Source organism: Carcharhinus amblyrhynchos, chromosome 17 (assembly GCF_965287045.1).
Source record: "Carcharhinus amblyrhynchos chromosome 17, sCarAmb.v2.hapA, whole genome shotgun sequence".
NCBI lineage: Eukaryota > Metazoa > Chordata > Chondrichthyes > Carcharhiniformes > Carcharhinidae > Carcharhinus > Carcharhinus amblyrhynchos.
The window spans coordinates 2,625,497-2,639,020 of NC_137340.1; the positions used below are offsets into that span (position 1 = coordinate 2,625,497).

The 13,524-nt window shown below is 47.5% G+C and overlaps 1 protein-coding gene across 1 annotated transcript in view; it reads left to right on the forward strand.

Annotated features, from left to right (window-relative positions):
- The window catches only part of LOC145354559 (broad substrate specificity ATP-binding cassette transporter ABCG2-like), a 101,001-nt gene that overhangs the window by 42,778 nt on the left and 44,699 nt on the right, over nt 1-13,524 (forward strand). Inside the window, exon 7 of the mRNA XM_080206023.1 lies at nt 5,391-5,542. Coding sequence (XP_080062149.1) covers nt 5,391-5,542 — 152 coding nt within the window. The remainder of the gene's footprint in view (nt 1-5,390; nt 5,543-13,524) is intronic.

A 13,524-nucleotide genomic window follows, 5' to 3' on the forward strand; every position in this document is an offset into this window, starting at 1 on the left:
CTCCCCCTGTCTCCCTTAACATTCCTACTGTGAGAAGGTCCTTTCCATGCTGGTTGGCGGTTGATCTGAAGTCTGTTGAAGATGGGGTGAGTCAGGTGGTGTAAACTGAGCAGGGGACTTTCATTTCTGGGTTACCGGCGTGGGCTGCTCCTCAGCGTCTGTGTCAGCCTGGAGGCCCACTTCTTTAGACTTGATCTTTTGAGTCCATCCCTTCAGTATTCAGAGGGGCTAATGCAGAGTCAGTTTTGGGTGGAGGGAACAGACAGCTGCACCATGGAAGCAGATCTCCGTGCCCAATGAGCTGTGGGAGCTCTCACAGCAAACCTGCAATCTGTGCTCTCGCACATGACGAGGAGTGTTGATGTGTTGTTATCCCTTGGGAATGCGAAAGCTATTGAATAGCTGGATTTAATGACCTCTTAATGTGGGAAAGGCCCTGTGCTGGTCTCCTGCCAACAGGAGATTTTCCCCCAGTTACATCGAAGGGCCAAAGAGGCTGATGCGGGATTCACAGCTGCCAGTGCTGTATGTTAATAAGTCTCATTATTGAATCAATTAACCCATTATCCCTGAGCTCACTGCAGTCTAGTCGTGGTTCAGGGATTAAAGGAAACCAAACAACTTTGCTGTGCCTCAAGAAGCTGCCCAGTAAACCCTATTGTGTTTGCATTGGCCTTCCAGGGGCCTTCCCTTATTATCAAACCTCCATCCTACCCTCACTCACCTTTGGCCAGAAGTCTGTTGGCAAACCTGGGCTTCTGGTGGGTGCATTGTCAGCAGCTACCTCTGCTTTTGGTGATGCTAGTGAGCAAGAGAGAAATACCAGCCTCAGATTAGCCAGCAGCTCTCAGTGCGAAGAACTTCTGCTGCTGGGCTTCAGAAATATGGTTGAGAGCTAACAATGGTTACTGAAGGCCTGCAGGGTGTTTAATACAGTTGGACCACCCCTCTGGAACTGATAGGGATTCCCAGCTGATGGGCCCTATTGGGCCAGCTAAATCTGACCTGGTGTTCACCTTTTGTTGAGTTATTTAGGCCAAGGGATATTGTCATAGTCTAAAATAGATTTACTGGTGGGTCCATGTTGGGAGTGGGGAAGTTCATTTTAACTGAGCAGACTTACTACGTGGCTCCACATATTCCATCCAGTTATTGCTGGTACATGTTGTAGGGGAAGGGGATACTCCGGGCCCGCTCATTCCCAATGAGTAACTACATGGCACAGAGAATCAGGTATCAGGCAGAAAGGTGAAATTGACATCTTCTGTCTGTCACAGGACTTTAGCCGACACTATAGTTAAAAAAGCCCACCAATCCCTCTACTTTTGTAGGAAACTGAGGAAATTTGGCATATTCACTATGGCCCTCGCCAACTTTTACAGATGAACCATAGAAAGTATTATTTCTGGTTATATAATAGCTTGGTATGGTTCCTGCACTGTCCAAGACTGCAAGAAACTACAAAGAATTGTAGTCCATGACACAAACCAGCCTCCCACCCATTGATTCTGTTTACACTTCCCGCTGCTTCGGAAAAGCAGTCAGCATAATCAAGGACCCCACGCACCCTGGATGTACTCTCTTCCACCTTCTTCTGTTGGGAAAAAGGTACAAAAGTCTGAGGTCACATACCAACCGACACAACAGCTTCTTCCCTGCTGCCATCAGACTCTTGAATGGACCGACCTCGCATTAAGTTGATCTTTCTCCACGCCCTACTTATGACTGTAACACTACATTCTGCACCCTCTACTTTCTTTCTTTATGTTAAGGTATGCTTTGGGGAGATGAGGGGGTCATGGAGATTAAAGTGATCTGGCCACTTCAAAATTTGCAAAGCTGACAGGGCTGCCTGAAATCACCAGGGATGATTTTCAGGTCTGTCATGGCTAGAAGGACTCGTCCAGCCACATCACCCCCAGCCAGGCAGAGGGTGGCAAGGTCAACACCTTGCCCCAGCCTGAGCCCATCCAACCCACAGGACCCATGAGGGACTATCCTCTGAAGTCTGGCCGCTGGACCTACTTCCTTGGGAGTCCTGGAGCCAGGCCAGTGTATCATTGCCAGAAGGCAAAGCATTGTTGGCATTGCCAGGGCGTGTGGCCTGAAAGGGGGCTGAATATGGGAACTGAGCAGAGGAGAGCTGAGTGGGTTGTCTGAGAAAGAAGGAGGTTGGGAGGTCACTTCGGGTCATCCTCATGCTTCTGTGTGGGCAAATGGGTGGAGGAGGTAGATGCCCCTCTTTAATGAGGGGTTGTTTGTGTTCCCGTGGTCAATGGATGGGTGCACCCATTTAATTTTTCTGAACGGATGGGGTCCTGTCTCTGAGCGCAGAAATCGGGCCACCCTTAAAAACGGTGGCCCGGCCTTGGAACAGTGGGGCTGACTGGCAGATTGCTGAAAGTCCCACCTATCAGATGCTGTAAATGCCAGAGGAAAACACTCCTGGTTTCTGGCCAACGTGGGTACTTAGTCTGAAAACGGGAGAACCATGGCATCGTGGTCTTACCTACTCCTCATCTTCCTTTTCCCAAAGAGGCCTTGGATTCCAGGAGTTGTGATTGAGCCCTTATAATTGTCAGTTTGTGGAGGATGCACCGTACGATCACAAAGATGGAGACCCTCTTGGGAATGTACTGTAGAGATTGCCCCAACCCCCTGAGCTGACTAAATAACAAATCCTGGTTGATGGCTTATTCCGTGGTTTTATATTTGACTCCATAGCTCTCAGTTAAGGCCTTCTGACCTCACATATTAGGATGGTGGAGCTGGATCATGGACCATTTGTAATTGGGGTATCCAAACCATCTGTTTTCTATCTTGATAGTACAGATATTGAAGGATTATGGATATTTCCATAATAGTGGGCATTCATTGAAATGAATGACTTGATATGGTTGCACACCGACTGTATGTTTATTGAATGATAGGCCCTGTGGTTGTGGTATCGCTTCCTGTTGACATGAAGGGCCCACAGAGAAATATTTGATCTAACAAAGGTGCCTAATGACATCAAAAACCTTGCTATACTAATGAACCCACAAGTCCCCTCATCCCGATCCTCGCTCCTCAGGAAGAAAAAGTTGAAGTCCCATCACCTCCTGTAGAATGCCTGTTACCTTACAGGGTTTCTGTGGACACTTATAGGTATGACATCTTGCTAACTTTACAATCTCTCAGTTGAGATGCTGGAAAAGGTGAAGGGGATCTGGCCTGGCACTGAAAGGGCTGTAGTCACAATAGTTTGAGACTCAATGGGTGGGATTTTCCAGCCATACTCACCCCAAGACCAGAAAATCCCACCTGAAGTCAATGGACCTTTGCATGATCCGTGTCTCGCCCGCTGCAATTCCTGTGGTGGGCAGGCTGGCAAAATTCTGCCCCAGGTCTCTGCAAAGAAGGTGTCACATCTCCATCACCATATTATGCTTCATAAAACCCAAGCCTCCTCAAGTTTTGCTGCTTCTGGCTCGTTCCAGCATAGGACTCTTTAGGGATTGCACCTTCCAAGAAGTGGCCTCCTTCTCCTCCCTTCTAAAAAGGTTCCTTGCCCAGTCTGTGCTTCCTGTGCTGGTCCTATTCATACTGCAGGGTAAACTTCACTCCTCCCATATTTCTGCTAGGTTCTGGTATTCTCTACTTTTGAGCAGTCAGCAGGAAATTTCAAACACTTCCAGCAAGTCACCACAATGTTTCCACCAACTTTGAGCAAAAGTGGCCCCTTAAGTAGCTCCCGAACAGGACCATTCTTGTATGGTTAATTTGTTCACTTAGGGGTGAATAAGGAAGGTTCTGCTTGCATTTTTGGGCCAATTTTTGGAATTAAGCACTGCATCAACTCACTGGTGTCTCTGGTGTCATGATCTTCCTCTTCCAAACTCGGCTAGCACAAACAGGGTGGATTTGCTTCCATCACTCCAATTGCATAATGTTGTGCAGGTAGCTGTACCTCTCATACATCTGTGATGGAACCATATGATGAAGGAAACACACTGATGAAGGAAGAGCAGTAGATGTAGTATATATGGATTTCAGCAAGGCATTAGATAAGGTGCCCCATGTAAGGCTTATTGAGAAAGTGAGGGGGCATGGGATCTAAGGGGACATTGCTTTGTGGATCCAGAACTGGCTTGCCCACAGAAGGCAAAGAGTGGTTATAGATGGGTCTTTTTCTGCATGGAGGTCGGTCACCAGTGGAATGTCCCAGGGATCTGTTCTGGGACTCTTATTCTTTGTGATTTTTATAAATGACATGGATGAGGAAGTGAGGGATGGGTTGGTAAGTTGGCTGATGACACGAAGGTTGGAGGTGTTGTGGATAGTGTGGAGGGATGTCAGAAGTTACAGTGAGACATTGATAGGATGCAAGACTGGGCGGAGAAGTGGCAGATGGAGTTCAACCCAGATAAGTGAAGTCGTTCATTTTGGCAGGTCAAATAGGATGGCAGAATATAATACTAATGGTAGGACTCTTGGCAGTGTGGAAGATCAGAGGATCTTGGGGTCCGAGTTCATAGGACGCTCAAAGTAGCTACGCAGGTTGAAGCTGTGGTTAAGAAGGTATGTGGTGTACTGGCCTTCATCAATTGAGGAATTGAGTTTAGGAGTCGAGAGATAATGTTGCAGCTATATAGGACTCTGGTCAGACCCCACTTTGGAGTACTGTGTTCAGTTCTGGTCACCTCATTACAGGAAGGATGTGGAAGCCATAGAAGGGGTGAAGAGGAGATATACAAGGATGTTACCTGGATTTCTTCCTACCAAAGTGCATAACCTCACATTTCCCACATTGTATTCCAAGAAGCTTGCACTTGGACTCTCTTAGAAATGTACCATCAATTTTGAGCAATTAAATTTTGGATTCATCTTTTATTATCAGTATGCCACTTGCCATGTAGCTTTTTACCTGTGCCATTAGGTCCATTGTACCTGTTGCAGCCAGTTTTCTCAGGCACACAGCAGCTGAAGCACTTGTCCTTAAAGATGACCTGGAGCCATGATCAATTGAAGAAAACCTCCAGTTAATGCTAATCTGTTGTTTCCTCTTGTTTATTCAGATATTAATTCAGAGGCCTAGATGTTCCCAGTACACGCTGATAATGAGAAACCTTGCACAGAAGCACCTGTGTTCTTTGCAATAAATTTTGATGATAGGTGAAATTCCTTATCACTGTTTAATATTCAGAAAGTATTCATAGGAATTTCTTGTGAAGTTCTCTTGATTAGATGCCTACGTTTAAGTTTAAAATTGTGAAAACTCTGGACACGTGTAAACAGATTTTTTTTGGTGATCTTCCATCAAAGTTAAACTAGTCAATTAGGAGACCCTGCAGAAATTCCTGGCAAAGATCTGAAGTATATTTTACAAATTCTTATTTTTCTCATCCTAGCCTTTCAAGAAGTGGCAGAACAATTATATTTTCAATACACCAGCCTCAGTATTTGATATTTAAGCTTTTTGACAGCCTGACACTCCTGGTGAATGGAAGAATGGTGTATCATGGTCCATCCAAAACAGCATTGCAATACTTTTCACTTATTGGTGAGAGACACTTTGGTAGATGTTAATTATATAAATTGTGGTTAAATATATACAGGTGGGTGCAATCATTGGATGGTTACTTATGTGCATATAAAGAGACACTTATTGGTACTGGTGAAGGGTTGAGTTAGGAGTTATAAATTTGTAATGTGAATTTTGTGTTTAAATCTGAAGCTGAGTAAAAATTGACTTCTGGTCTCCTTTACCAACTAGCTGTCAGAGATTTACTATAGAACTTGCAATTTCACTTCTGAGTATTGACAAGAGACATGTCAGGCACAGAAAACTAGGAGCAGTGTCCTTGCACCTTCTTTGTGCTAATCCTGAACTTTCCTTGGATGCTTATAATTGGAAGACTTGCATTTATAACAAGATTTTTCATTCCAGCTGTCAATGAACAGTAAGATCCATCTAACGCTATTTGGCTGAACAGTTTACAATATTGGCTGAGAGAGAAACTGTGATCACTAGAGCAAGTGAACTGCCTATGTTTCTCTGAACCCAGCTAAAATTCATTTTATATCCACCTGAACTGACAAACAGGGCCTAGCCTTAACTTCTCTTCTGAAAGTTAGTATTTCTGGGAGACTTCCTCAAATTTGCTGAGACGTGGCAACCTGTATTTAAGGACCTAGATAGGGCAGCACTGTATTGTGGTTAGCACTATTTCCTCAGCACCAGGGACCCGGGTTCAATTCCAGCCTTGTGTCTTCTTGGGTGCTCCAGTTTCCTCACACAGTAAATGTGCAAATTTACGGTGTTAGGGCAGAGGGGAGAGCCTGGATGGAATGCTCCTTTGGAGAGTTGGTGCAGACTCGATGGGCCAAAAGGTGTCTTCCTGAATTATAGGGATTCTATGGTTCTGTGATTGATATGTGGAATGGGGCATTAAACCTACACCTGTCTGACTCAGCTGTCAACTGGCAGTATTCTTAGGGTAGTACTTTTCTAAAGCATTATAAAAATTTCTTCCTTAGCTTCAAGTCACTTTATACATAGGGGATGTAATTTCTGAATATCCACTCCAAATTAATCCTTCACTTTCTATCAAGTGGCCAAATGGCCTCCTGCCCCTGAGCTATTCATGAGCAGAAAGCATTCCACTCATATCAATATTCAGATTGTTTGTTACCGTTGATATTTGGACACAGAGGTAGATGACAAGTATCCTGACAATATCCAAGTGTCCCTTATGTTCCACCAGGTAATGGTTACTAACTCTAATGGAATTTTCCCAAAAAATGCCAAAGTCACAGGTTTTAATTGAAAACTGGTGTCTTTCACTCCAGAAACTCAGCCAGGTTTTCACTCCATTCTGACACTCAAATAAAAGTAGTGGTTTGCTTTGGCAGGGCGGGATCTGATAGATCTGGCAAGCCTGGCTCCACAGAGATTGGGACACCATTTTTAAAGCGTACCTCGATGTTAAAGTACAATTAAAGGACCCCCTCCTCAAAACTGCCACCAGACATCTGGACCCTGGCAGACAAGGGGAACACCCCTAAGTCTCGAATACAGAGGGTCAACTCGGAGGATTAGGCTGGAAGTGTGACCTCAGAGACAGTGGCAGTGAGTGCCCATGCACCGGCAGGGAGTTCTGGTACCCAGTGCTGAAAAAAGAATGACCTTCTTCAGGCAGCAAAGGTGAGTGTCCATCCTGTCCTGGCATCAGTCCTGTCTTTTGTGCCTGGAATGTCCATAATCGCTGGGAATGGGAGAAGATGAAGTGGGGTTCTGGAACTGCTTTTTGTCATTCTCTTTGAGGAGTGAGCTATGGAGCTGTTGGGTGATGCTGAGGACTGAGCCGTGACAGACAGTCAGGTCAGGTTTGCTACGGAATTGAGAATTCACAAAATCTCTATTTGTAGGGCGGCATAGTGGTTAGCATTGCAGCCTCACAGCGTCTGGGACCCGGGTTCAATTCCAGCCTTGGGTCACTGTCTGTGTGGAGTTTGCATGTTCTCTTCGTCAGTGTGCGTTTTCTCCGGGTGGTCTGGATTCCCCCCATAGCCAATCAATCCAACCCGCACATCTTTGGACTATGGTAAATTGCTCCTTAGTGTTGGGGGACAAACAGGGTAAATACATGGGGTTAAGGGGATAAGACTGGGTGGGATTGTGATTGGTGCAGACCTGATGGGCCAAATGGCTTCCTTTTGCACTGTAGGGATTCTATGATATGACCTATCTCAGGTAATATGTCCGAATACTTGTCCCTCCCTTGCACTGAGCCATATGTCCTTTATTGCAGGTGATGACCCTGATGAGGCTGGCCTGTTGGGAGTCTTCACATCCCTCCCACTGCTGCTTTCACTGAGATGCCAGCCGACACCTTGGAGGACAGCTCCTAAGAAACCTCAGTGAGAAACTCTGACAACATCTCAGAGGAAAGCACAGGCACCACAGCACCATTCAACATCGTAGATACAGTCACGTCAGTGGAACACCTTAGTGGTGAGGCTTCTGGGCCACCACACAGCTATTGATGCACCTCAAGCGGAGACATGAATATCCGAAGGATCAGAAGGCGGAGGTCTGCCGGAGCCAAGGAAACACCTAGCCCCACCCCCCAGCCAGCGTGCCAAGCTGATGGGATCAATTCTGCAGAAGCTGCTGGAGTTATTGAGGCAAAGTCAGGGATTGCAGGAGCGGTTGCCAGCAACCCTCCAGCGACTAAAGCCGGTTAGGGAGGTCCCACAGCCTTCGGGTGCAGGCATTGCGTGGCACCCGGGCCAACATGTCGAAGGTGGCACCCACAGTGGAAAGCCTGGGATAGAAAATCCGCGAGGTGGCGGATGGAGTTTAATGTGGAGAAGTGTGAGGTAATTCATTTCGGTAGGAATAACAGATGTGTTGAGTATAGGGCTATCGGGAGGACTTTGAATAGTGTGGAGGAGCAGAGGGATCTAGGTGTATGTGTACATAGATCCCTGAAAGTTGGGAATCAAGTAGATAAGGTTGTTAAGAAGGCATATGGTGTCTTGGCATTTATTGGTAGGGGGATTGAATTTAGGAGTCGCAGCGTCATGATGCAACTGTACACAACTCTGGTGCGGCCGCACTTGGAGTATTGTGTGCAGTTCTGGTCCCCACATTACAGGAAGGATGTAGAGGCTTTGGAGAGGGTGCAGAGGAGGTTTACCAGGATGTTGCCTGGTATGGAGGGGAGATCCTATGAGGAGAGACTGAGAGATTTGGGGTTGTTTTCGCTGGAAAGAAGGAGGCTAAGAGGGGACCTTATTGAAACATATAAGATGATTAGAGGTTTAGACAGGGTGGATAGTGATAGCCTTTTTCCTAGGATGGAGAAAGCTAGCACGAGGGGGCACGGCTTTAAATTAAGGGGGGGTAGTTATAGGACTGATGTCAGGGGTAGGTTCTTTACCCAGAGGGTGGTGAGGGACTGGAATGCCCTGCCAGCTGCAGTTGTAAATGCGCCTAGTTTGGGGGCGTTTAAGAGATCTGTGGATAGGTTTATGGACGAAATGGGATTGGTTTAGATTAGTGGGTTAGTGTTGTTTTTTTTTAAAAAGCTGGTCGGCGCAACATCGTGGGCCGAAGGGCCTGTTCTGCGCTGTAATGTTCTATGTTCTATGTTCTATCATGTGGGTATGCCGGCGTTGGACTGGCGTAAACACAGTAAAAAGTCTGACAACACCAGGTTTTAGTCCAACCTATTTATTTGATAATATACTCACAAGCTTTCGGGGTTAGCCCCTTCGTCAGGTGAATGGAGAGTTCTGGCCTCAGACAGAGCATATAAAGCACAGACAGTTTAGAGATCACTGATTAGAATGCGAATCCTTACACCTAACCTGCTGTTCAAGACCTGAAGTGGCTGATAATGTGAGTGGAAGGAGCACTGATCACATAAGAACATAAGAACATAAGAAATAGGAGCAGGAGTAGGCCATCTAGCCCTTCGAGCCTGCCCCGCCATTCAATAAGATCATGGCTGATCTGTTGTGGCTCAGTTCCACTTTCCCGCCCTCTCCCCATAACCCTTAATCCCCTCTCTTATCAAAAACCCATCAACCCGCTTCTTAAAAATATTTAGCGAGGCAGCCTCCACCACTTCAACGGGCAGAGAATTCCAGAGATTCACCACCCTTTGACTGAAGAAGTTCCTCCTCAACTCCGTTCTAAACTGCCTCCCCTTTATCTTGAGGCTGTGCCCCCTAGTCCTACTGTCTTTTTTGAGCGGGAAGAGTCTCTCCACCTCTATCCTATCCATCCCATTCATCATCTTATACGTCTCAATGAGATCTCCCCTCATTCTTCTAAACTCTAGCGAGTACAAGCCTAGTTTATTCAGCCTCTCCTCATAGCTCAACCCCCTCAACTCCGGTATCAGCCTAGTAAACTTCCTCTGCACTCCCTCCAGGGCCAAAATATCCTTGCACAGGTGCGGTGCCCAAAACTGCACACAGTACTCCAGCTGCGGCCTCACCAATGCCCTATACAGCTGCAGCAAGACCTCCCTACTTTTATATTCAATCCCCCTCGCTATGAAGGCCAGCATCCCATTCGCCTTCCTGACCACCTGCTGCACCTACATCACAGGTTAAAGAGATGTGTATTGTCTCCAGACAGTACAGTAAGTGAGGTTTTGCAAACCCAGGCACGTCACGGGGGTTACAGATAGTGCGACATGAACCCAAGATCCCTGTTGAGGCCGTCCTCATGTGTGCGGAACTTGGCTATCAGTCTCTGCTCAGCGACTCTGCGCTGTCGTGTGTCGTGAAGGCCGCCTTGGAGAACGCTTACCCGAAGGTCAGAGGCTGAATGCCCGTGACCACTGAAGTGTTCGCCAACAGGAAGGGAACAGTCTTGCCTGGTGACTGTCGAGCGATGTTCATTCATCCGTTGTCGTAGCGTCTGCATGGTCTCCCCAATGTACCATACTTCGGGACACGTTGCAAGAAAGGATGTCCCGAAGCATGGTACATTGGGGAGACCATGCAGACGCTACGACAACGGATGAATGAACATCGCTCGACAGTCACCAGGCAAGACTGTTCCCTTCCTGTTGGCGAACACTTCAGTGGTCACGGGCATTCAGCCTCTGACCTTCGGGTAAGCGTTCTCCAAGGCGGCCTTCACGACACACGACAGTGCAGAGTCGCTGAGCAGAGACTGATAGCCAAGTTCCGCACACATGAGGACGGTCTCAACAGGGATCTTGGGTTCATGTCGCACTATCTGTAACCCCCGTGACGTGCCTGGGTTTGCAAAACCTCACTTACTGTACTGTCTGGAGACAATACACATCTCTTTAACCTGTGATCAGTGCTCCTTCCACTCACATTATCAGCCACTTCAGGTCTTGAACAGCAGGTTAGGTGTAAGGATTCGCATTCTAATCAGTAATCTCTAAACTGTCTGTGCTTTATATGCTCTGTCTGAGGCCAGAACTCTCCATTCACCTGACGAAGGGGCTAACCCCGAAAACTTGTGAGTATATTATCAAATAAATAGGTTGGACTAAAACCTGGTGTTGTCAGACTTTTTCCCATAGAAAATCATCACCATGGGTCACAAGGTCCAAGGCATGAATGAATTGCTAGGAGCATGCTCCAGACACTGAGCCATGGATGAAGACTTCAACAGTTTGGTCCAGTCACAACAGGCCATCGCTGAGGGAACCCAGAGCTTGGCCCAATCACAGCAGGACATCTCTGAGGGGCTCCAGAGCTTGGTCGTTTGATAAGGCCATCGCTGAGGGGCTCCAGAGCTTGGCCCAGGATTAGAAGGCCAGAGCTGAGGGGATCCAGAGCTTGGCCCAGTCACGGCAGTCCATCGCTAAGGGGCTCCAGAGCTTAGCTCAGTCTCAGAAGGCACTTGCTAAAGAGACCCTGGTGCAGACACAGAGGGCTATCGCAGAGGTTTCACACACAGTGAGAAAGATGCAGCTGGACCTCCAAGACTGGCAGTCAGGTGATGACAGAGGCCTCTGCAGTTAACTCCAGCTGCCCCTCTATCCCACTGAGGTATCCAGGGGCCCATGTACCCTGAGGGAGGAGGAGGGGCTGGAGCCCATGCCGGGGCCTTCCACTTTGGAGGCTCAGGCTGTCGCTGCTACCTGACACAGGTGGATCTCATGGGCAATGGACAGAATGAGATGGCACAGCTACACATCGAGGTAGACAGAGGGGAACCGATGGATGTGGTGTTTTTAGATTTCCAAAAGTTGTTTAATAAGGTGCCTCACAAAAGGTTGCTGCAAAAGGTTAGGGTGCACCGAGTTGGGGGTAAGGTGTTAGCGTGGATAGAGGATTGGTTGTCTAACAGGAAGCAGAGAGTTGGTATCAATGGGTGCTATTCTGGTTGGCAGTTGGTGACTAGAGGAGTGCTGCAGGGATCGGTGCTGGGGCCTGAACTGTTTACCATTTATATAGATGATCTGGAGGAGGGGGTTGAGTGTAGAGTAACAAAATTTGCTGATGACATGAAGATGAGTGGAAAAGCAAATTGCGTGGAGGGTGTGGAAAGTCTGCAGAGAGATCTGGATAGACTGAGTGAGTGGGCGAGGACCTGGCACATGGAGTATAATGTTAGCAAATGTGAGGTTATCCACTTTGGTAGAAATAATAGTAGGAGGGATTATTATTTAAAAGGTGAAAAGCTGCAGCATGCTATGGTGCAGAGGGACCTGGGGGTCCTTGTGCACGAATCGCAAAAAACCCAGTCTGCAGGTGCAGCAGGTGATCAAGAAGGCAAATGGGATGCTGGCCTTTATAGCGAGGGGGATAGAATATAAAAGCAGGGAGGTCTTGCTGCAACTGTACGGGGTACTGGTGAGGCCGCAGCTGGAGTACTGTGTGCAGTTTTGGTCGCCACATTTGCAGAAGGATATATTGGCCTTGGAGGGAGTGCAGAGAAGGTTGACTAGGCTGATACTGGAGATGAGGGGGTTGGACTATGAGTAGAGATTGAATAGACTGGGTCTGTACTCATTGGAGTTTAGAAGGCTGAGGGGGGATCTTATAGAGACATATAAGATAATAAAGAGGATAGATAGGGTAGAGGTAGAGAGATTCTTCCTGCTTAGAAAGGATAGCAGAACTGGAGGGCACAGCCTCAAAATGAGGTGGGGGGGGGGCAGTTTAGATCGGAGTTGAGGAGGAACTTCTTCACTCAAAGGGTGGTGAATCTCTGGAATTCTCTGCCCATTGAAGTGGTGGAGGCTACCTCGCTGAATATATTTAAGTCATGGGTTTCTGATAGACAAGGGAATTAAGGGTTATGGGGAGAAAGTGGGCAAGTGGAACTGATCCACTTCAGATCAGCCATGATCTTGTTGAACGGCAGGGCAGGCTCGAAGGGCTAGATGGCCTACTCCTGCTCCTATTTCTTATGTTCTTACATCCGTGACATCTGAAATTCAGCCCTCCAGGTCCCACCCCTCCATGGGACACCTGCCAAGGGCATCACCGGCCTCGGGGCGCAGAACACAGCTGACCTTCTCCACCTCCGATGTGCATCTGAGACATAGAAGTAGGCCATGTAAGATTAAGGGCACGGGTGAAAGCATGCCCTATGCTCAGGGTGAGGGTAATATGCACTGTTAATATTCACTGTTAAATGTTATTGCATTCCACAGCTGGGATTCCTCTGTATGTGATCCATGTCCATACACATAGAGGTGCTAGATGGTACACATTATGATGTCGCCCTGGTGTAATGCAAGTTTGATTCCTATCTGTTTGTGACTGCACATTGGCACCTGGGGGAGAGAGGCACTTCATTCCACTGAATCTGGAACTCCAATTTCCCAGCACCTGTGCCAAACCCCTAAACGCTGTGGTACCCCAAGTGCTCCTCCAGAAATGCTGCTCAGCAATCTGAACCCCTCTACTCACATCCCCATCAGTCTCCCTAGCAATGTGGTCATGTAGGCCCATGGTGACAGCCAGGCATGGCATCCTCATTTCTCAGTGTCCCTAGGACTGTCTCCCCCCAGCATTACAACTCCAGCCCTG